Source organism: Oncorhynchus gorbuscha, linkage group LG16, assembly GCF_021184085.1.
Source record: "Oncorhynchus gorbuscha isolate QuinsamMale2020 ecotype Even-year linkage group LG16, OgorEven_v1.0, whole genome shotgun sequence".
NCBI lineage: Eukaryota > Metazoa > Chordata > Actinopteri > Salmoniformes > Salmonidae > Oncorhynchus > Oncorhynchus gorbuscha.
The window spans coordinates 86,345,720-86,366,839 of record NC_060188.1 but is presented as its reverse complement, the minus strand read 5'-3'; the positions used below and the strand labels follow the sequence as shown (position 1 = coordinate 86,366,839).

The window sequence follows — 21,120 nt, the reverse complement described above, 5'->3', positions numbered from 1 at the left end:
TGTTTTACAGTAAGCCAGGTGAGGAACACTGCAGTGATGTTTTACAGTAAGCCAGGTGAGGAACACTGCAGTGATGTTTTACAGTAAGCCAGGTGAGGAACACTGCAGTGATGTTTTACAGTAAGCCAGGTGAGGAACACTGCAGTGATGTTTTACAGTAAGCCAGGTGAGGAACACTGCAGTGATGTTTTACAGTAAGCCAGGTGAGGAACACTGCAGTGATGTTTTACAGTAAGCCAGGTGAGGAACACTGCAGTGATGTTTTACAGTAAGCCAGGTGAGGAACACTGCAGTGATGTTTTACAGTAAGCCAGGTGAGGAACACTGCAGTGATGTTTTACAGTAAGCCAGGTGAGGAACACTGCAGTGATGTTTTACAGTAAGCCAGGTGAGGAACACTGCAGTGATGTTTTACAGTAAGCCAGGTGAGGAACACTGCAGTGATGTTTTACAGTAAGCCAGGTGAGGAACACTGCAGTGATGTTTTACAGTAAGCCAGGTGAGGAACACTGCAGTGATGTTTTACAGTAAGCCAGGCGAGGAACACTGCAGTGATGTTTTACAGTAAGCCAGGCGAGGAACACTGCAGTGATGTTTTACAGTAAGCCAGGCGAGGAACACTGCAGTGATGTTTTACAGTAAGCCAGGCGAGGAACACTGCAGTGATGTTTTACAGTAAGCCAGGCGAGGAACACTGCAGTGATGTTTTACAGTAAGCCAGGTGAGGAACACTGCAGTGATGTTTTACAGTAAGCCAGGTGAGGAACACTGCAGTGATGTTTTACAGTAAGCCAGGTGAGGAACACTGCAGTGATGTTTTACAGTAATCCAGGCGAGGAACACTGCAGTGATGTTTTACAGTAAGCCAGGCGAGGAACACTGCAGTGATGTTTTACAGTAAGCCAGGCGAGGAACACTGCAGTGATGTTTTACAGTAAGCCAGGCGAGGAACACTGCAGTGATGTTTTACAGTAAGCCAGACGAGGAACACTGCAGTGATGTTTTACAGTAAGCCAGGTGAGGAACACTGCAGTGATGTTTTACAGTAAGCCAGGTGAGGAACACTGCAGTGATGTTTTACAGTAAGCCAGGTGAGGAACACTGCAGTGATGTTTTACAGTAAGCCAGGTGAGGAACACTGCAGTGATGTTTTACAGTAAGCCAGGTGAGGAACACTGCAGTGATGTTTTACAGTAAGCCAGGTGAGGAACACTGCAGTGATGTTTTACAGTAAGCCAGGTGAGGAACACTGCAGTGATGTTTTACAGTAAGCCAGGTGAGGAACACTGCAGTGATGTTTTACAGTAAGCCAGGTGAGGAACACTGCAGTGATGTTTTACAGTAAGCCAGATGAGGAACACTGCAGTTGACCTTTATCTGTTTTTTCTTTTTTAGAGGTTATTATTTTTGCTTTGATTCAAAGAAACCTATGTTGTGATTTTATTGTTTCATCAATACATGTCATATTTTGTTCAATGATTTCACTGTGTCTGTAGTATTCTCTTTACTTGTCCTTTTACAGTGATGTATTTACGTGTAGTAGCATAATGAAACATATATCACATATTTTATACTACAATATTTAATGATTGGATGAACAACTACACAGTGAAACTATCGGTATCTTGTGTGTGGGTGAGCTAAATGAATGTTCCTATGGTATTTCATGATGAATGAGTTATTTGAACCAATGATTCTGCAAGTGGAAGGTTTCTTTAAAGATATGAATGCACTATGCAATGTTTTGAACATTGGACAGCCTGTGTTACAAGTGATGACCGTGTTGAGTTTGTGTCTAGAGTTTTGAAAAATGACCACAAGGTTCTGAAATTAGTGCCAAAGTGATTGTTAAAAATAATGTATCTTTACAGTGTTGTAATGATGTGCAAATAGTTTAAGTATGAAAGGGAAAATAAATAAACATAAAATTGGTATTTACAAAGGTGTTCGTTCTTCACTGTTTGCCCTTTTCTTGTGGCAACAGGTCACAAATCTCTCTCTTTTTCTCCCTCTTGCCCTCTCTCCTCCCCTAGTCCATCTATGTAGTGATGAAGATCTGTATTATTCATAGATGTAGGAAGACAGAAGTGAGGTTATTTTATTCTGTTCTCCTCCTGCTCTCCCATGAGACAATACAGTCCTCCCAGACAGACAGAGACAATACAGTCCTCCTAGACAGACAGAGACAAACAGCCCTCCCAGACAGACAGAGACAAACAGCCCTCCCAGACAGACAGAGACAATACAGTCCTCCTAGACAGACAGAGACAAACAGCCCTCCCAGACAGACAGAGACAGACTGCCCTCCTAGACAGACAGAGACAATACAGTCCTCCTAGACAGACAGAGACAATACAACCCTCCTAGACAGACAGAGACAAACAGCCCTCCTAGACAGACAGAGACAATACAGCCCTCCCAGACAGACAGAGACAAACAGCCCTCCTAGACAGACAGAGACAATACAGCCCTCCCAGACAGACAGAGACAAACAGCCCTCCTAGACAGACAGAGACAAACAGCCCTCCCAGACAGACAGAGACAATACAGCCCTCCCAGACAGACAGAGACAATACAGTCCTCCCAGACAGACAGAGACAAACAGCCCTCCCAGACAGACAGAGACAGACTGCCCTCCTAGACAGACAGAGACAATACAGTCCTCCTAGACAGACAGAGACAATACAACCCTCCTAGACAGACAGAGACAAACAGCCCTCCTAGACAGACAGAGACAATACAGCCCTCCCAGACAGACAGAGACAAACAGCCCTCCTAGACAGACAGAGACAATACAGCCCTCCCAGACAGACAGAGACAAACAGCCCTCCTAGACAGACAGAGACAAACAGCCCTCCCAGACAGACAGAGACAATACAGCCCTCCCAGACAGACAGAGACAATACAGTCCTCCCAGACAGACAGAGATACAGTCCTCCTAGACAGACAGAGACAGACAGCCCTCCCAGACAGACAGAGACAGACTGCCCTCACACACAGACAGAGACAATACAACCCTCCCAGACAGACAGAGACAAACAGCCCTCCCAGACAGACAGAGACAAACAGCCCTCCTAGACAGACAGAGACAAACAGCCCTCCTAGACAGACAGAGACAAACAGCCCTCCCAGACAGACAGAGACAGACTGCCCTCCTAGACAGACAGAGACAAACAACCCTCCTAGACAGACAGAGACAAACAGCCCTCCCAGACAGACAGAGACAGACTGCCCTCCTAGACAGACAGAGACAATACAGCCCTCCTAGACAGACAGAGACAAACAGCCCTCACACACAGGCAGAGACAGACAGCCCTCCCACACAGGCAGAGACAGACAGCCTACACAGACAGACAGACAGACAGACAGACAGACAGACAGACAGACAGACAGACAGACAGACAGACAGACAGACAGACAGACAGACAGACAGACAGACAGACAGACAGACAGACAGACAGACAGACAGACAGACAGACAGACAGACAGACAGACGGACAGACAGACGGAGATAGACAGACAGACAACCCACACAGACGGAGACAGACAGAGAGACAACCCACACAGACAGACAGAGACAGACAGAGAGACAACCCACACAGACAGACAGAGACAGACAGACAGACAACCCACACAGACGGAGACAGACAGAGAAACAACCCACACAGACAGACAGAGACAGACAGACAACCCACACAGACAGACAGAGACAGACAGACAACCCACACAGACAGACAACCAACAGAATTCATGCAACAATAATTGCCAAAATGGCACCCCCACTGTCCTACTACAGTCCCCCACTGTCCATGTCTAGACCCCCACCCCCACTGTCCTAGTCCAGTTCCCCACCCCCACTGTTCTAGTCCAGCTCCCCACCCCCACTGTTCTAGTCCAGCTCCCCACCCCCACTGTTTTAGTCCAGCTCCCCACCCCCACTGTCCTAGTCCAGCCCCCACACCCCCACTGTCCTAGTCCAGCCCCCACCCCCACTGTCCTACTACAGTCTCCCACTGTCCTAGGCCAGATTGTTCTAGTCCCGACCCCCACCCTTACTGTCCATGTCTAGACCCCCACCCCCACTGTCCTACTACAGTCCCCCACTGTCCATGTCTAGACCCCCACCCCCACTGTCCTAGTCCAGCTCCCCACCCCCACCCCCACTGTTCTAGTCCAGCTCCCCACCCCGACTGTCCTAGTCCAGCCCCCACCCCCACTGGCCTAGTCCAGCCCCCCACCCCCACTGTCCTACTACAGTCCCCCACCCCCACTGTCCTAGTCCAGCTCCCCACCCCCACTGTCCTTGTCCAGCTCCCCACCCCCATTGTCCTAGTCCAGCTCCCCACCCCCACCCTGACTGTCCTAGTCCAGCTCCCCACCCCCACCCCACCCCCACTGTCCTAGTCCAGCCCCCCACCCTCACTGTCCTACTACAGTCCACCACCCCCACTGTCCTAGTCCAGCTCCCCAATCCCACTGTCCTAGTCCAGACCCCCACCCCCACTGTCCTAGTCCAGACTCCCACCCTCATTGTCCTACTACAGTCCCCCACTGTCCTAGTCCAGCCCCCGACCCCCACTGTCCTACTCCAGTCCCCCACTGTCCTAGTCCAGCCCCCCACCCCACTGTCCTACTACAGTCCCCCACCCCCACTGTCCTAGTCCAGCTCTCCACCCTCACTGTCCTAGTCCAGCCCCCACCCCCACTGTCCTAGTCCAGCTCCCCATCCCCACTGTCCTAGTCCAGCCCCCACCCCCACTGTCCTACTACAGTCCCCCACCCCCACTGTCCTAGTCCAGCTCCCCACCCCCACTGTCCTAGTCCAGCTCCCCACCCCCACCCTGACTGTCCTAGTCCAGCTCCCCACCCCCACTGTCCTAGTCCAGACTCCCACCCTCATTGTCCTACTACAGTCCCTCACTGTCCTAGTCCAGCTCCCCACCCACACTGTCCTACTACAGTCCCCCACCCCCACTGTCCTAGTCCAGCTCCCCACCCTCACTGTCCTAGTCTAGACCCCCACCCCCACTGTCCTAGTCCAGCCCCCCACCCTCACTGTCCTAGTCCAGCCCCCCACCCTCACTATCCATGTCTGTCTAGACCCCCACCCCCGCTGCCATGTCTAGACCCCCACCCCTGCTGCCATGTCTAGACCACCCACCCCGCTGCCATGTCTAGACCCCCACCCCCGCTGCCATGTCTAGACCCCCACCCCGCTGCCATGTCTAGACCCCCACCCCCGCTGCCATGTCTAGACCCCCACCCCCGCTGCCATGTCTAGACCACCCACCCCCGCTGTCCTAGTCCATCCCCCCACCCTCACTGTCCATGTCCAGACTGTCCCTCACTGTCCACACTCGATCCCTCCGATGTCAACAATTACAGACCAGTATCCCTTCTTTCTTTTCTCTCCAAAACTCTTGAACGTGCCGTCCTTGGCCAGCTCTCCCGCTATCTCTCTCTGAATGACCTTCTTGATCCAAATCAGTCAGGTTTCAAGACTAGTCATTCAACTGAGACTGCTCTCTTCTGTATCACGGAGGCGCTCCGCACTGCTAAAGCTAACTCTCTCTCCTCTGCTCTCATCCTTCTAGATCTATCGGCTGCCTTCGATACTGTGAACCATCAGATCCTCCTCTCCACCATCTCCGAGTTGGGCATCTCCGGCGCGGCCCACGCTTGGATTGCGTCCTACCTGACAGGTCGCTCCTACCAGGTGGCGTGGCGAGAATCTGTCTCCTCACCACGCGCTCTCACCACTGGTGTCCCCCAGGGCTCTGTTCTAGGCCCTCTCCTATTCTCGCTATACACCAAGTCACTTGGCTCTGTCATAACCTCACATGGTCTCTCCTATCATTGCTATGCAGACGACACACAACTAATCTTCTCCTTTCCCCCTTCTGATGACCAGGTGGCGAATCGCATCTCTGCATGTCTGGCAGACATATCAGTGTGGATGACGGATCACCACCTCAAGCTGAACCTCGGCAAGACGGAGCTGCTCTTCCTCCCGGGGAAGGACTGCCCGTTCCATGATCTCGCCATCACGGTTGACAACTCCATTGTGTCCTCCTCCCAGAGCGCTAAGAACCTTGGTGTGATCCTGGACAACACCCTGTCGTTCTCAACCAACATCAAGGCGGTGGCCCGTTCCTGTAGGTTCATGCTCTACAACATCCGCAGAGTACGACCCTGCCTCACACAGGAAGCGGCGCAGGTCCTAATCCAGGCACTTGTCATCTCCCGTCTGGATTACTGCAACTCGCTGTTGGCTGGGCTCCCTGCCTGTGCCATTAAACCCCTTCAACTCATCCAGAACGCCGCAGCCCGTCTGGTGTTCAACCTTCCCAAGTTCTCTCATGTCACCCCGGTCCTCCGTTCTCTCCACTGGCTTCCAATTGAAGCTCGCATCCGCTACAAGACAATGGTGCTTGCCTACGGAGCTGTGAGGGGAACGGCACCTCAGTACCTCCAGGCTCTGATCAGGCCCTACACCCAAACAAGGGCACTGCGTTCATCCACCTCTGGCCTGCTCGCCTCCCTACCACTGAGGAAGTACAGCTCCCGCTCAGCCCAGTCAAAGCTGTTCGCTGCTCTGGCCCCCCAATGGTGGAACAAACTCCCTCACGACGCCAGGACAGCGGAGTCAATCACCACCTTCCGGAGACACCTGAAACCCCACCTCTTTAAGGAATACCTAGGATAGGATAAGTATCCCCCCCCCCCGCCCCTTTAAGATTTAGATGCACTATTGTAAAGTGACTGTTCCACTGGATGTCATAAGGTGAATGCACCAATTTGTAAGTCGCTCTGGATAAGAGCGTCTGCTAAATGACTTAAATGTAAATGTCCATGTCTAGACCCTCCACCCTTATTGTCCTAGTCCAGATTGTCCTAGACCCGACCCCCACCCCCACTGTTCATGTCTAGACTCCCAGCCCCACTGTCCTAGTCCAGACTGTCCTAGTCCAGACTGTCCCGTCTTGTCCTGTCATGTCCCACCCCGTCCTGTCCTGTCATGTCCCACCCCGTCCTGTCCTATCCTACCCCGTCCTGTCCTGTCATGTCCCACCCCATCCTGTCCTGTCATGTCATGTCCCACCCCGTTCTGTCCTGGCTTAGCCGAGCACAGTACAGTATGCTGGGATGTTCTAGGAGGAGTGAATGGCTTGTTCCAGGAGAAGTGACTGGCTTGTTCCAGGAGGAGTGACTGGCTTGTTCCAGCCCAGTTCAACTCACTGTCCCAGTCTCTAGTCATGTCTCCCTTTCTCTCTCTCTCTCTCTCTCTCTCTCTCTCTCTCTCTCTCTCTCTCTCTCTCTCTCTCTCTCTCTCTCTCTCTCTCTCTCTCTCTCTCTCTCTCTCTTGCTCTCTCACTCTTTCAATCTCTCTGTTTGTCTCTCTCTTTCTCGCTCTCTGTTCCTCTCTCTCTTTTCTCTAGTTCACATCCTTCTTTTGTGTCGCTACTGTATCAGTGGCGGAAGGAAGGAACTGGAGCTAGTAGAAGCAGCCTGTAGTCTCATCCAGCTACGTGTGGGCCTGCCTGGCGCATTGTCATGTCTCTCAGGCTATAAGACACAGCAGCCCCATGGCTTCAGGGCACAGCCCATCATTACATTACCCATGCTGCCTCTCTCTGCTACTCTTAACCCCTCCCTCACTCTCTCTCTCCCTCCATCCCCTGCTGACCTTTTCGGTAAACAAGAAGGTGTCCATGTATCTTCATTGAGAAAAACACAACGCTATTGACAGCCTTCTGATTGTATCTTCCTCTAACCCTGGAGGGGTGGGTAATGGTGGGGATTAATGGTGGTTTATCTGACACACACACACACGCACACGCACACGCACACACAAAGAGGAGGGCAGGACAATAGTGAGGGTTAATGTTCTTTTACTTCAGAGACATTGTGCCTCTTGTTTGAATTAGCCTCCTGAAAAGCCAGGCGAAAGCCAGGTGAAAGCCAGGTGAAAGCCAGTTGAAAGCCTGGTGAAAAACAGGTGAAAGCCAGGTGAAAGCCAGGTGAAAGCCAGTTGAAAGCCAGGGGAAGACTGGTGAAAGTCAGGTGAAAACCAGTTGAAAGCCAGGTGAAAGTCAGTTGAAAGCCAGTTGAAAGCCAGGTGAATGTCAGGTGAAAACCAGTTGAAAGCCAGGTGAAAGTCAGGTGAAAGCCAGTTGAAAGCCAGGTGAAAGTCAGGTGAAAGCCAGTTGAAAGCCAGGTGAAAGTCAGGTGAAAACCAGTTGAAAGCCAGGTGAAAGTCAGGTGAAAGCCAGTTGAAAGCCAGGTGAAAGTCATTTGAAAGCCAGGTGAAAGTCAGGTGAAAGTCAGGTGAAAACCAGTTGAAATCCAGGTGAAAGTCAGGTGAAAGTCAGGTGAAAGTCAGGTGAAAGCCAGGTGAAGACTGGTGAAAGCCAGGTGAAAGCCAGGTGAAGACTGGTGAAAGCCACGTGAAAGCCAGGTGAAAGCCAGTTGAAAGTCAGGTGAAAGCCAGGTGAAGACTGGTGAAAGCCAGGTGAAGACTGGTGAAAGCCAGGTGAAAGCCAGGTGAAAGCCAGTTGAAAGCCAGGTAAAAGCCAGGTGAAAGCCAGTTGAAAGTCAGGTGAAAGCCAGTTGAAAGCCATGTGAAAGCCAGGTGAAAGCCAGGTGAAGACAGGTGAAAGTCAGGTGAAAGCCAGTTGAAAGTCAGGTGAAAGTCAGGTAAAAGTCAGGTGAAAGTCAGGCGAAAGCCATGTGAAAGCCAGTTGAAAGCCAGGTGAAGACTGGTGAAAGCCATGTGAAAGCCAGTTGAAAGCCAGGTGAAAGTCAGGTGAAAGTCAGGTAAAAGTCAGGTGAAAGTCAGGCGAAAGCCATGTGAAAGCCAGTTGAAAGCCAGGTGAAAGTCAGGTGAAAGTCAGGTGAAGTCAGGTGAAAGCCAGGTGAAAGCCAGGTGAAAGTCAGGTGAAAGTCAGGTGAAGTCAGGTGAAAGCCAGGTGAAAGCCAGGTGAAAGTCAGTTGAAAGCCAGGTGAAGAATGGTGAAAGCCAGGTGAAAGTCAGGTGAAAGCCAGGTGAAAGCCAGGTGAAAGTCAGTTGAAAGCCAGGTGAAAGCCAGGTGAAGACTGGTGAAAGCCAGGTGAAACCCAGGTGAAAGTCAGGTGAAAGCCAGGTGAAAGCCAGGTGAAAGCCAGGTGAAGACTGGTGAAAGCCATTTGAAAGCCAGGTGAAGACTGGTGAAAGCCAGGTGTAAGCCAGGTGAAAGCCAGGTGAAGACTGGTGAAAGCTAGGTGAAGGAGGATTGTTCCTTGAAAACCAACACCTGGTGAGATCGATAGCATGATACCAGCTTTCAGCAACAAGGACAAATAGCAAAATGTGTGTGTGTCTTACTCCAGATTAAAATAATTACTCTACAAGGACTAAAATTGGCATATTCATAAAAAATGTCCTCATTAATTATGAATATTTCTGTTTCCGTTATTATAGGCCTTTCTGTCAGTGCAATTTGTTGTTGATCAGACAGTAAAATCAATGAAAGCATAATTTGCAGAAGAACGTGAGAGTCTGTTTTGATATCATGTCACGACAAACTAAAATAACAAAATTTTCATAATCTCAAAGCAGTTGTCATGGTGAAAGGTCCCAGAGTTTTGACTGGTCAGGTGATGTGGTGCTAGAATGGCTCACGTACACGTTGTGGCTGGTCTTCTGCCTGATCAGACAGATAGCAACCAAGGTCAGAGTTTGAACATCAGACTTCCCTTAAATCCAGCCATACATCCCCAATTGGCCTATGAGACCAAAAGCAGAGGAGATTGAATAGGCAATAAAACTCAGTTAGTCTGTCTGGATTGCCATTGATAATGTCCATGGTCCATTAGGATCAATTATGGACTGGCAGATGTCGAAAACCGTGCTTGACCCGAGGGCTTAATGAAAACAATTGAATTTTGGTCAACAAACATAATGTCGTTAAACCAGATAAAGAGTCAGGGGTCACATGGGATTTCCTTTAAAAGACTAGAAAGAGAGTGAGAGGGATGAGACAGGTCGCAGAGACAGAGAGAGACACAGGCCAGAGGAGAGACACCAACCAAGAAGAGACAGGAAACAGAAAAAGAAGAAGACGGTGTTCGATGGCATTCAATCGAGAGAAAAAGAGACTAGTTAGAAAAAGATGAGGAACTGAGAAGACAGGATACTGTGAAAAAACCGGATAACCCACAAACCAGACATTGGCATGAGGAACCACCTGGAGAAATAAGGAGAAAGAGAAGAGAGCGTTACTGTGAAAAAACAACTGGTAGACAAGAGAATGAGAGGCACTTCAGTTGCTCTTTGTGAGAACTGAGTTACACTGAGACTAACAGACCAAACAACCAACTAACCAACTCACCATCCAACTGACACCGGCTAACTGACCAACCGACTAACCAACCCACCAACCCACACAATAGTCTCTGCACAGTATGCGCCTCTTCAACAAGGACCTGAGGCTGCAGGACGTGACTCTGATGTACCTGACCGTCTTAGCCACCCTGGTGGTGATCCTGGTAGCCTCCTACCAGGTAGATCCTGCTGCCAGCCCCTCCAGGGGAGGATCCACCCCAACCTCCACCTCCACCCCGGTGCAGCTGCCCTACCACATGCCCCTGGACCCCCGCGGACACCTCCATCTCTCTTGGAACATCTCCTACCCCCTCCAGGAGCTGTATCTGGAGGTGCTCTGCAGCGAAATGAAACATGGCCTGGTCCTGGGAATGTCCGACCGCGGGGAGCTCACCAACGCTGACCTGGTGGTCCTCTGGGACGACGGCCACCAGTCCTTCTTTGGGGTAAGGAAGTGGCATATTGTAAGGACTAGTCAGTCCTACTTTGGAGAAAGGAAGGGCACTAGTCCTAGTTTGGAGAAAGGAAGGGCACTAGTCCTAGTTTGGAGAAAGGAAGGGCACTAGTCCTACTTTGGAGAAAGGAAGGGTACTAGCCTTAGTTTGGAGAAAGGAAGGGTACTAGTCCTAGTTTGGAGAAAGGAAGGGTACTAGCCTTAGTTTGGAGAAAGGAAGAACACTAGTCCTAGTTTGGAGAAAGGAAGAGCTCTAGTCCTAGTTTGGAGAAAGGAAGGGTACTAGTCCTACTTTGGAGAAAGGAAGAGCTCTAGTCCTAGTTTGGAGAAAGGAAGGGTACTAGTCCTAGTTTGGAGAAAGGAAGAGCACTAGTCCTAGTTTGGAGAAAGGAAGGGTACTAGTCCTAGTTTGGAGAAAGGAAGAGCACTAGTCCTAGTTTGGAGAAAGGAAGGGTACTAGTCCTAGTTTGGAGAAAGGAAGGGCACTAGTCCTAGTTTGGAGAAAGGAAGGGTACTAGTCCTAGTTTGGAGAAAGGAAGGGCACTAGTCCTAGTTTGGAGAAAGGAAGGGTACTAGTCCTAGTTTGGAGAAAGGAAGGGCACTAGTCCTAGTTTGGAGAAAGGAAGAGCACTAGTCCTAGTTTGGAGAAAGGAAGAGCACTAGTCATAGTTTGGAGAAAGGAAGAGCACTAGTCCTAGTTTGGAGAAAGGAAGGGTACTAGTCCTAGTTTGGAGAAAGGAAGGGCACTAGTCCTAGTTTGGAGAAAGGAAGGGCACTAGTCCTAGTTTGGAGAAAGGAAGGGCACTAGCCCTAGTTTGCGTCCAAATAACATTCTATTTCCTATGAGGTGACCTATTTTAATCCAGGGTTATGGTCAGAGGTAGTGTACTATATAGGGAATAGCATTTGGGTCCTGTTCTGTTGCTTTCAATAAGGGGTGCTTCTGCTAGTATAAGAGAGACAGTGGCTCAATGTGTTTCCAATGACAGGTTCATTAGAGAGTGTGATGTTTACCAAGGTTGAGGGCTTCATTCCCACGTGGAAGGGATAATGCTGTAGCTCAGTGGTGTTTTCCTTCTTCAATCTGATTCAGAGTGCAGTGCTGCCTACAGGGCAGAACAAATGTGAATGATTGCGTGAAAGAAAGAAAGCACAACGCCTAACCTTAACCAATTAGGATTACTTGCCTAAATTTAACCAATCCCATTTGTTTCTGCCCTCGAGGCAGAGCTGCCCCCAGAACAAGATTGAGTAAGAAACACGCCAATCTGCCACATTGTGGCTGGTACCCGTTATATTGCTTTACGTAAGAGCTGGTTCTGTTGATGGTAGACTGCCAGGCAGGATATGTCCACATCATCCTAAACTAGAGAATAAATAAGGCCATTGAAATGGGCATTTGTTGCATATCAAACTTATCAAAAGACATTGAATGTTGAATGTTGACATCATGTAAAAACCAATATCTGGAAATGCTGTAAACTCAATAAACTAGTAGAAACTTGTGATCATCCAAAAGATTTCCCCCACCAAGGGAAAATATACTTTTCTCAAAATAAACATTTAATGTCTGCTAAATTTTGCAATGCTCTCAAAAGGACATCTCACTTTCCATGTGAGGACAGGAGTCTTATAATAGGAAGGATCCCAGCCATATGTCTGTCTATGTGGGATGAGATCCTCTTTCCAAGCCATATGTCTGTCTATGTGGGATGATATATCCTCTTTCCCAGCCTTAGGGAAAGGCTGTTGGGAGCAGGAAGGTCACAACGGTGTGCTAGCCATTCACAGATTCTCTCTCTCTCTCTCTCTGGGGCTTCAATTCAAGGGGCTTTATTGGCATGGGAAACATGTGTTAACATTGCCAAAGCAAGTGAGGTAGATAATATACAAAAGTGAAATAAACAATTAAAAAAAAAAATTATCTCTGTACTAATCTGCTGTGGGGCAGCACACATGCATTATAAATCCATTTTCACTCCTCCTGCCTCTACCTGGACCCGTCCCTGGTCTGCCTGACTCTCTGCCTGGACCCGTCCCTGGTCTGCCTGATTCTATGCCTGGACCCGTCCCTGGTCTGCCTGACTCTCTGCCTGGACCCGTCCCTGGCCTGCCTGACTCTATGCCTGGACCCGTCCCTGGTCTGCCTGACTCTCTGCCTGGACCCGTCCCTGGCCTGCCTGACTCTCTGCCTGGACCCGTCCCTGGTCTGCCTGACTCTCTGCCTGGACCCGTCCCTGGTCTGCCTGGACCCGTCCCTGGTCTGCCTGACTCTCTGCCTGGACCCGTCCCTGGTCTGCCTGACTCTCTGCCTGGACCTGTCCCTGGTCTGCCTGATTCTCTGCCTGGACCTGTCCCTGGTCTGCCTGACTCTCTGCCTGGACCTGTCCCTGGTCTGCCTGGACCCGTCCCCGGTCTGCCTGATTCTCTGCCTGGACCCATCCCTGGTCTGCCTGACTCTCTGCCTGGACCCATCCCTGGTCTGCCTGACTCTCTGCCTGGACCCATCCCTGGTCTGCCTGACTCTCTGCCTGGACCCGTCCCTGGCCTGCCTGACTCTCTGCCTGGACCCGTCCCTGGTCTGCCTGACTCTCTGCCTGGACCTGTCCCTGGTCTGCCTGGACCCGTCCCCGGTCTGCCTGATTCTCTGCCTGGACCCATCCCTGGTCTGCCTGACTCTCTGCCTGGACCCATCCCTGGTCTGCCTGACTCTCTGCCTGGACCCATCCCTGGTCTGCCTGACTCTCTGCCTGGACCCGTCCCTGGCCTGCCTGACTCTCTGCCTGGACCCGTCCCTGGTCTGCCTGACTCTCTGCCTGGACCCGTCCCTGGTCTGCCTGACTCTCTGCCTGGACCCGTCCCTGGTCTGCCTGACTCTCTGCCTGGACCTATCCCTGGTCTGCCTGACTCTCTGCCTGGACCCGTCCCTGGTCTGCCTGACTCTCTGCCTGGACCCGTCCCTGGTCTGCCTGACTCTCTGCCTGGACCCGTCCCTGGTCTGCCTGACTCTCTGCCTGGACCCGTCCCTGGTCTGCCTGGACCCGTCCCTGGTCTGCCTGGACCTGTCCCTGGTCTGCCTGGACCCGTCCCTGGTCTGCCTGACTCTCTGCCTGGACCCGTCCCTGGTCTGCCTGACTCTCTGCCTGCCTGATTCTCTGTGAAAAACTGCCTAGCTTCCTTTTGCGCCCTCTCTCCAAATGAGTGTTGAATGGCCCCTCCAATCCCTGTACAAGGGAGTGGGTCCAAAAGGGAGAGATGAATGGAGAGAGAGAGAGAGAGAGAGAGAGAGAGAGAGAGAGAGAGAGAGAGAGAGAGAGAGAGAGAGAGAGAGAGAGAGAGAGAGAGAGAGAGAGAGAGAGAGAGAGAGAGAGAGAGAGAGAGAGAGAGAGAGAGAGAGAGAGAGAGAGAGAGAGAGAGATGAAAGGGGAGAGAGGGGTGAGGGATCAGGATAGAGAGATAACTCAGAACTTCTGTTAAAATCCTAGGACCACTTTGGTCACAACAGCACACGGAAACTGCTTCAAAATGGAGTCTGAGGCGCACAGAGCCCAACTAACTCTGACACATGGAGCATCCCTGGTTAATTTGGGCTTTTTAATAAATGTGTGGCTACTTTGGAGTCTTTATACTTTGCCCCAACCTCAAGCAATCATGCAAGGTGGAGCAAACATGTATTGGATGGCTGGTTCTATTTCGGTGCATTTTACATGCGGACGATGTGATTGGAGGAGACAGATTCAGTTGTTACCATTGGCTCCTGGGACTTGCATCTTGCACGTTCACTTGGCCATTGCTCGGCATCGCTGTATAATAGGGTTGGGGTTAGGGTTATATGTCACAGAATGTTTATGGAAATACATACTTGGCTGGCTGGGAGATCTCTAGGGTTCTTTAATTGCAATTGCCCAGCATGTGGATTGCTGTCCATAAAATTGATCTAGTATCTGTCTTTGTGTGTGTGTGCGTGCATGTGTGTGTATTCGGACCTATGGGTGTGTGTTTGTTTCTCTCTGTGTGTGTTACTCCAGGATGCGTGGAGTGACAGTCAGGGTCATGTGAGTCTGGACAGCCAACAGGACTACCAGCTGATGGACACCAGGCAGACACCTGAGGGATTCTCCCTGCTGTTCAAGAGACCCTTCAGCACCTGCGACCCCAGAGATTACATCATAGAGGTGAGAGACAGAGAGAGAGACACAGGGGGAGAGGGTGAAAGAGAGAGAGGGAGTGAATCACTAAAACAATTCAGAAATACAATATGGAAAAAGAAGGAACAGCACGTCAGAAATCAGCTCAATGTAATTGAAGAATCGATAGTCTCTAACCACTTCGGGGAAAATTGGAAAACACTAAACAAACAACAACACAACGAATTATCTAGCCAAATTGGAGATGTATGGATAAACCACTTCTCCAATATTTTTGGCTCTATAACAAAGAACAGCAAAAACATATACATGATCAAATACAAATCTTAGAATCAACTATTAAAGACTACCAGAACACACTGGATTCTCCAATTACCTTGAATGAGCTACAGGACAAAATAAAAACCCTCCAACCCAAAAAGGCCTGTGGTGTTGATGGTATCCTCAATGAAATGATCGAATATACAGACACAAATTCCAATTGGCTATACTAAAACTCTTTAACATCATCCTTAGCTCTGGCATCTTCCCCAATATGTGGAACTAAGGACTGATTACACCAATCCACAAAAGTGGAGACAAATTTGACCCCAATAACTACCGTGGGATATGCATCAACAGTTACTTTGGGAGAATCCTCTGCATTTTCATTAACATTTTCATTGACTCCTACACTTCCTCAGTGAAAACAATATACTGAGCAAATGTCAAATTGGCTTTTTACCAAATTATTGTACGACAGATCACGTATTAACCCTGCATACCCTAATTGACAAACAAACAAAGGCAAAGTCTTTTTTTAACCTTTATTTAACTAGGCAAGCAAGTTAAGAACAAATTCTTATTTTCAATGACGGCCTAGAAACAGTGGGTTAACTGCCTTGTTCAGGGACAGAACGACAGATTTTCACCTTGTCAGCTCGGGGAATTGATTTTGCAATCTTTCGGTTACTAGTCCAATGCTCTAACCACTAGGCTACCTGACGCCTCTTAATGCATTATTCATTTCAAAAAAGCCTTTGACTCAATTTGGCATGAGGGTCTGCTGTAGAAATTGATGTAAAGTGGTGTTTGGGGAAAAACATATAACATTATAAAATCCATGTACACAAACAACAAGTGTGCAGTTAAAATAGGCAAAAAACAAGACCCACAGGGCCGTGGGGTGAGACAGGGATGCAGCTTAAGCCCCACCCTCTTCAACTTATATATCAGCAAATTGGCAAGGGCACTAGAAAAGTCTGCAGCACCCGGCCTCACCCTACTAGAATCTGAAGTCAAATGTCTACTGTTTGCTGATGATCTGGTGCTGTCACCAACCAAGGAGGGCCTACAGCAGCACCTAGATATTCTGCACAGATTCTGTCAGACCTGGGCCCTGACGGTAAATCTCAGTAAGACCAAAATAATGCTGCTCCAAAAAAGGTCCAGTCGCCAGGACCACAATTACAAATTCCATCTAGACACCGTTGCCCTAGAGCACACAAAAAACGATACATACCTCAGCCTAAACATTAGTGTCACAGGTAACTTCCACAAAGCTGTGAACGATCTGAGAGACAAGGCAAGAAGGGCATTCTATGCCATCAAAAGGAACAAAATATTCGACATACCAATTAGGATTTGGCTAAAAATACTTGAATCAGTCATAGAATTCATTGCCCTTTATGGTTGTGAGGTCTGGGGTCCGCTCACCAACCAAGAATTCACAAAATGGGACAAACACCAAATTGAGTCTCCGCATGCAGAATTCTGCAAAAATATCCTCCATGAACACCAAATAATGCATGCAGAGCAGAATTAGGCCAATACCTGCTAATGATCAAAATCCAGAAAAGAGACATTAAATTCTACAACCACCTAAAAGGAAGCGATTCCCAAACCTTCCATAACAAAGCAATCACCTACAGAGAGATGAACTTGTAGAAGAGTCCCATAAGCAAGCTGGTTCCCCACAGAGCCCCAGGACTGCAACACAATTAGACTCAACCAAATCATGACAAAACAAAAATATAATTACTTGACACATTGGAAATATTTAACAAAAAAAACATGCAAACAAGAATGCTATTTGGCCCTAAACAGAGAGTACACAGTTGCAGAAAACCTGACCACTGACTGACCCAAACTTAAGGAAAGCTTTGACTATGTACAGACTCAGTGAGCCTAGCCTTGCTATTAAGAGAGGCCGCCGTGGGCAGACCTGGCTCTCAAGAGAAGACAGGCTATGTGCACACTGTCCTCAAAATGAGGTGGAAACTGAGCTGCACTTCCTAACCTCCTGCCCAATGTATGACCATATTAGAGACACATATTTCACTCAGATTACACAGATTCACAAAGAATTAAAAAACAAACCCGATTTTGATAAACTCCCATATCTACTGGGTGAAATACCACAGTGTGCCATTACAGCAGCAAGATTTGTGACCTGTTGCCACAAGAAAAGGTCAACCAGTGAAGAACAAACACCATTGTAAATACAGCCCGTATTTATGATTATTTATTTTCCCTTTTGTATTTTAACCATTTGTACATCGTTACACCACCATATATACATAATATGACAATTGTAATGTCTTTATTATTTTGGAACTTCTGTGAGTAGAATTTTTCTGTGAGTGTTCATGTTTATTGTTTATTTCACTTTTGTATATTATCTACTTCACTTGCTTTGGCAATGTTAACATATGTTTAGCATGCCAAAGAAAACTCCTTCAATTGAATTGAATTAAGAGAGAGATGGAAAAAGAAAGAGGGGGGGAAAGAGAGATAGAGAGAGGGGGGGAGATAAATAAAGATAGGGAGAGAGAGATAAATAAAGATAGGGGGAGAGAGATAAATAAAGATAGGGAGAGAGAGATAAATAAAGATAGGGAGAGAGAGATAAATAAAGATAGGGAGAGAGAGAAAGCCAGAGAGAGAGATAGAGAGAGAGAGAGAGGGAGAGAGAGAGAGAGAGAGAGAGAGAGAGAGACAGAGAGAGAGAGGGAGAGAGAGAGAGACAGAGAGAGAGAGAGAGAGAGGGAGAGAGGGAGATAAATAAAGATAAGGAGAGAGAGGTGACTAAAGTTAGGAAGAGAAGGAGAGAGAGAGAGAGGGAGAGAGGGAGATAAATAAAGATAGGGAGAGAGAGATAAATAAAGATAGGGAGAGGGGGAGAGAGAGAGAGAAAGAGAGGGAGAGAGAGAGACAGAGAGAGACAGAGAGAGAGAGAGAGACAGAGAGAGAGAGAAAGAGAGAGAGAGGGAGAGAGGGAGAGAGAGAGAGAAAGAGACGGAGAGAGAGAGACAGAGAGAGAGAGAGAGAGAGACAGAGAGAGAGAGAAAGAGAGAGAGAGGGAGAGAGGGAGATAAATAAAGATAAGGAGAGAGGTGACTAAAGATAGGAAGAGAGAGAGAGAGAGAGAGAGAGAGAGAGAGAGAGAGAGAGAGAGAGAGAGAGAGAGAGAGAGAGAGAGAGAGAGAGAGAGAGAGAGAAGAGAGAGAGAGAGAGAGAGATAAATAAAGACAGGGAGTGAGCCAGAGAGAGAGACAGAGGGAGAACAGTATAGCAGGTGAAAAGAGAGAGACAGAGAGAGAGAGAGAGACCGAGAGACAGAGAGAGACAGAGAGAGAGACAGAGAGAGAGACAGATAGAGAGACAGAGAGAGATACAGAGAAAGAGACAGAGAGAGAGAAAGAGAGACAGAGAGAGACAGAGAGAGGACAGTAATAGCAGGTGAAAAGAGAGAGACAGAGAGAGAGACAGAGAGAGACCGAGAGACAGAGAGACAGAGAGAGAGAGACAGAGAGAGACAGAGAGAGAACAGTATAGCAGGTGAAAAGAGAGAGACAGAGAGAGAACAGTATAGTAGGTGAAAAGAGAGAGACAGAGAGAGACAGAGAGAGGACAGTATAGCAGGTGAAAAGAGAGAGACAGAGAGAGAACAGTATAGTAGGTGAAAAGAGAGAGACAGAGAGAGAACAGTATAGCAGGTGAAAAGAGAGAGACAGAGAGAGAACAGTATAGTAGGTGAAAAGAGGTAAAGAGAGGAATAATAAAGACTGTGCTTGATTCTGATTGGCAGGAGGGTACTGTTCACCTGATCTACGGAGTGTTGGATCAGCCAATCCGCTCGCTGCAGCAGCTCAACCTGTCCCAGATTGAGACGGGAGTGCAGAGGGCCCTCCTGCTGCGCCCAGACACCCCACCCCCCTCCCTGCCCCGAGACGTACAAACCCTGGAGGTCCGGACCCCCGACATCACCATCCCCACCCAGGAGACCACCTACTGGTGCCACATCTTCCAACTGCCACCCAACATGCCCAAGAACCACATTGTCATGGTAAACCGCTAAACCTAGTCCTTTTCAATAATGGAACCAGAATTAGAATGACATTTCGTTATTCCATAGAATTAGAATGACATTTCATTATTCCATAGAATTAGAATGACATTTCGTTATTCCATAGAATTAGAATGACATTTAGTTATTCCATAGAATTAGAATGACATTGAGTAATTCCATAGAATTAGAATGACATTTAGTTATTCCATAGAATTAGAATGACATTTAGTTATTCCATAGAATTAGAATGACATTTAGTTATTCCATAGAATTAGAATGACATTTAGTTATTCCATAGAATTAGAATGGCATTTAGTTATTCCATAGAATTAGAATTACATTTAGTTATTCCATAAAATTAGAATGACATTTAGTAATTCTATTAGGATTATTCTCAGTAATTATATTTCTATGGATGGAACCATCGAGTCCAATTCCATCAAACCCTGGCCCCTAGGCATTCGAATAGACTTGGATAAGTGAATATGGATATGGATATGAATGTAATCAATATGACAATATCCCTCCCATCCTTATTGCTTAGCCCTACCCAATCCTTGGGCATAGCAATGAGTTTGAAAATCTCAACAGTAGAGTCAATACCAATCAATCTCCACCTCTTCTTTCCTCCTCCTCCTCCTCCTCCTCCTCCTCCTCCTCCTCCTCCTCCTCCTCCTCCTCCTCCTCCTCCTCCTCCTCCTCCTCCTCCTCCTCCTCCTCCTCCTCCTCCTCCTCCTCCTCCTCCTCCTCCTCCTCCCTCCCTCCTCCTCCTCCTCCCCCTCCTCCTCCTCCCCCTCCTCCTCCTCATCTCTCTTCATCACCCCCACCCCAGTATGAGTCGGTGGTAACCCCTGGTAACGAGGCCATAGTGCACCACATGGAAGTGTTTGAGTGTTCTCCTGAGATGAGTACAGTCCCACAGTACAGCGGGTCCTGTGACTCCAAGATGAAGCCCGCCAGCCTCAACTACTGTCGCCATGTTCTGGCGGCCTGGGCTATGGGGGCGAAGGTAATACACACACAGACACCAGCACTGGGTTCAAATAGTATTCCTTTTTGTTCAAGTGCTTACAGTGCCTTCAGAAAGTATTCAAACCCCTTGACCTTTTCTACATTTTGTTGTGTTACAACCTGAATTTTAAAAAACTGCCTGAATTTAAAAAATATTAAATGTAGATTGTTTTGTTGTCTCTGGCCTAAACACAATACTCTATAATGTCAAACTTTAAAACATTTTTTTACTAGGCAAGTCAGTTAAGAACAGATTCTTATTTTCAATGACAGCCTAGGAACAGTGGGTTAACTGCCTGTTCAGGGGCAGAACAACAGATTTGTACCTTATCAGCTCGGGGATTTGAACTTGCAACCTTTCAGTTACTAGTCCAACGCTCTAACCACTAGGCTACCCTGCCGCCCCTGGAATGATGTTCTGAGAAATGTTTACAAATTAATTAAAAATGAAAAGCTGAAATGTCTTGGGTCAATAAGTATTCAACACCTTTGTTATGGCAAGCTTAAAAAATGTTCTGGAGTAAAAATGTGCTTAACAAGTCACATAATAAGTTGCATGGACAATAATAGTGTTTCACATTATTTTTTCATGACTACCTCATCTCTGTACCCCACACATACAATTATCTGTAAGGTCCCTCAGTAATGCTAAGAATTTCAAACACAGTTTCAACCACAAAGACCAGGGAGGTTTTCCAATGCCTCGCAAAGAAGGGCACCTATTGGATGGGTAAAATATTAAAAATATTTAAAAAATGCAGACATTGAATATCCCTTTGAGCACGGTGAAGTTATTAATTACACTTTGGATATT

At 48.1% G+C, this 21,120-nt stretch overlaps 1 protein-coding gene across 1 annotated transcript in view; it reads left to right on the top strand.

Annotated features, from left to right (window-relative positions):
• Positions 1-10,074: 10,074 nt before the first annotated feature.
• LOC124000827 (dopamine beta-hydroxylase-like) overlaps positions 10,075-21,120 on the top strand; it is a 43,110-nt gene continuing 32,064 nt past the window's right edge. The window contains exons 1-4 of the mRNA XM_046307462.1: positions 10,075-10,809; positions 14,846-14,992; positions 19,035-19,292; positions 20,128-20,304. Of these exons, the coding sequence (XP_046163418.1) occupies positions 10,444-10,809; positions 14,846-14,992; positions 19,035-19,292; positions 20,128-20,304 (948 nt within the window). The 5' untranslated portion in view covers positions 10,075-10,443. The remainder of the gene's footprint in view (positions 10,810-14,845; positions 14,993-19,034; positions 19,293-20,127; positions 20,305-21,120) is intronic.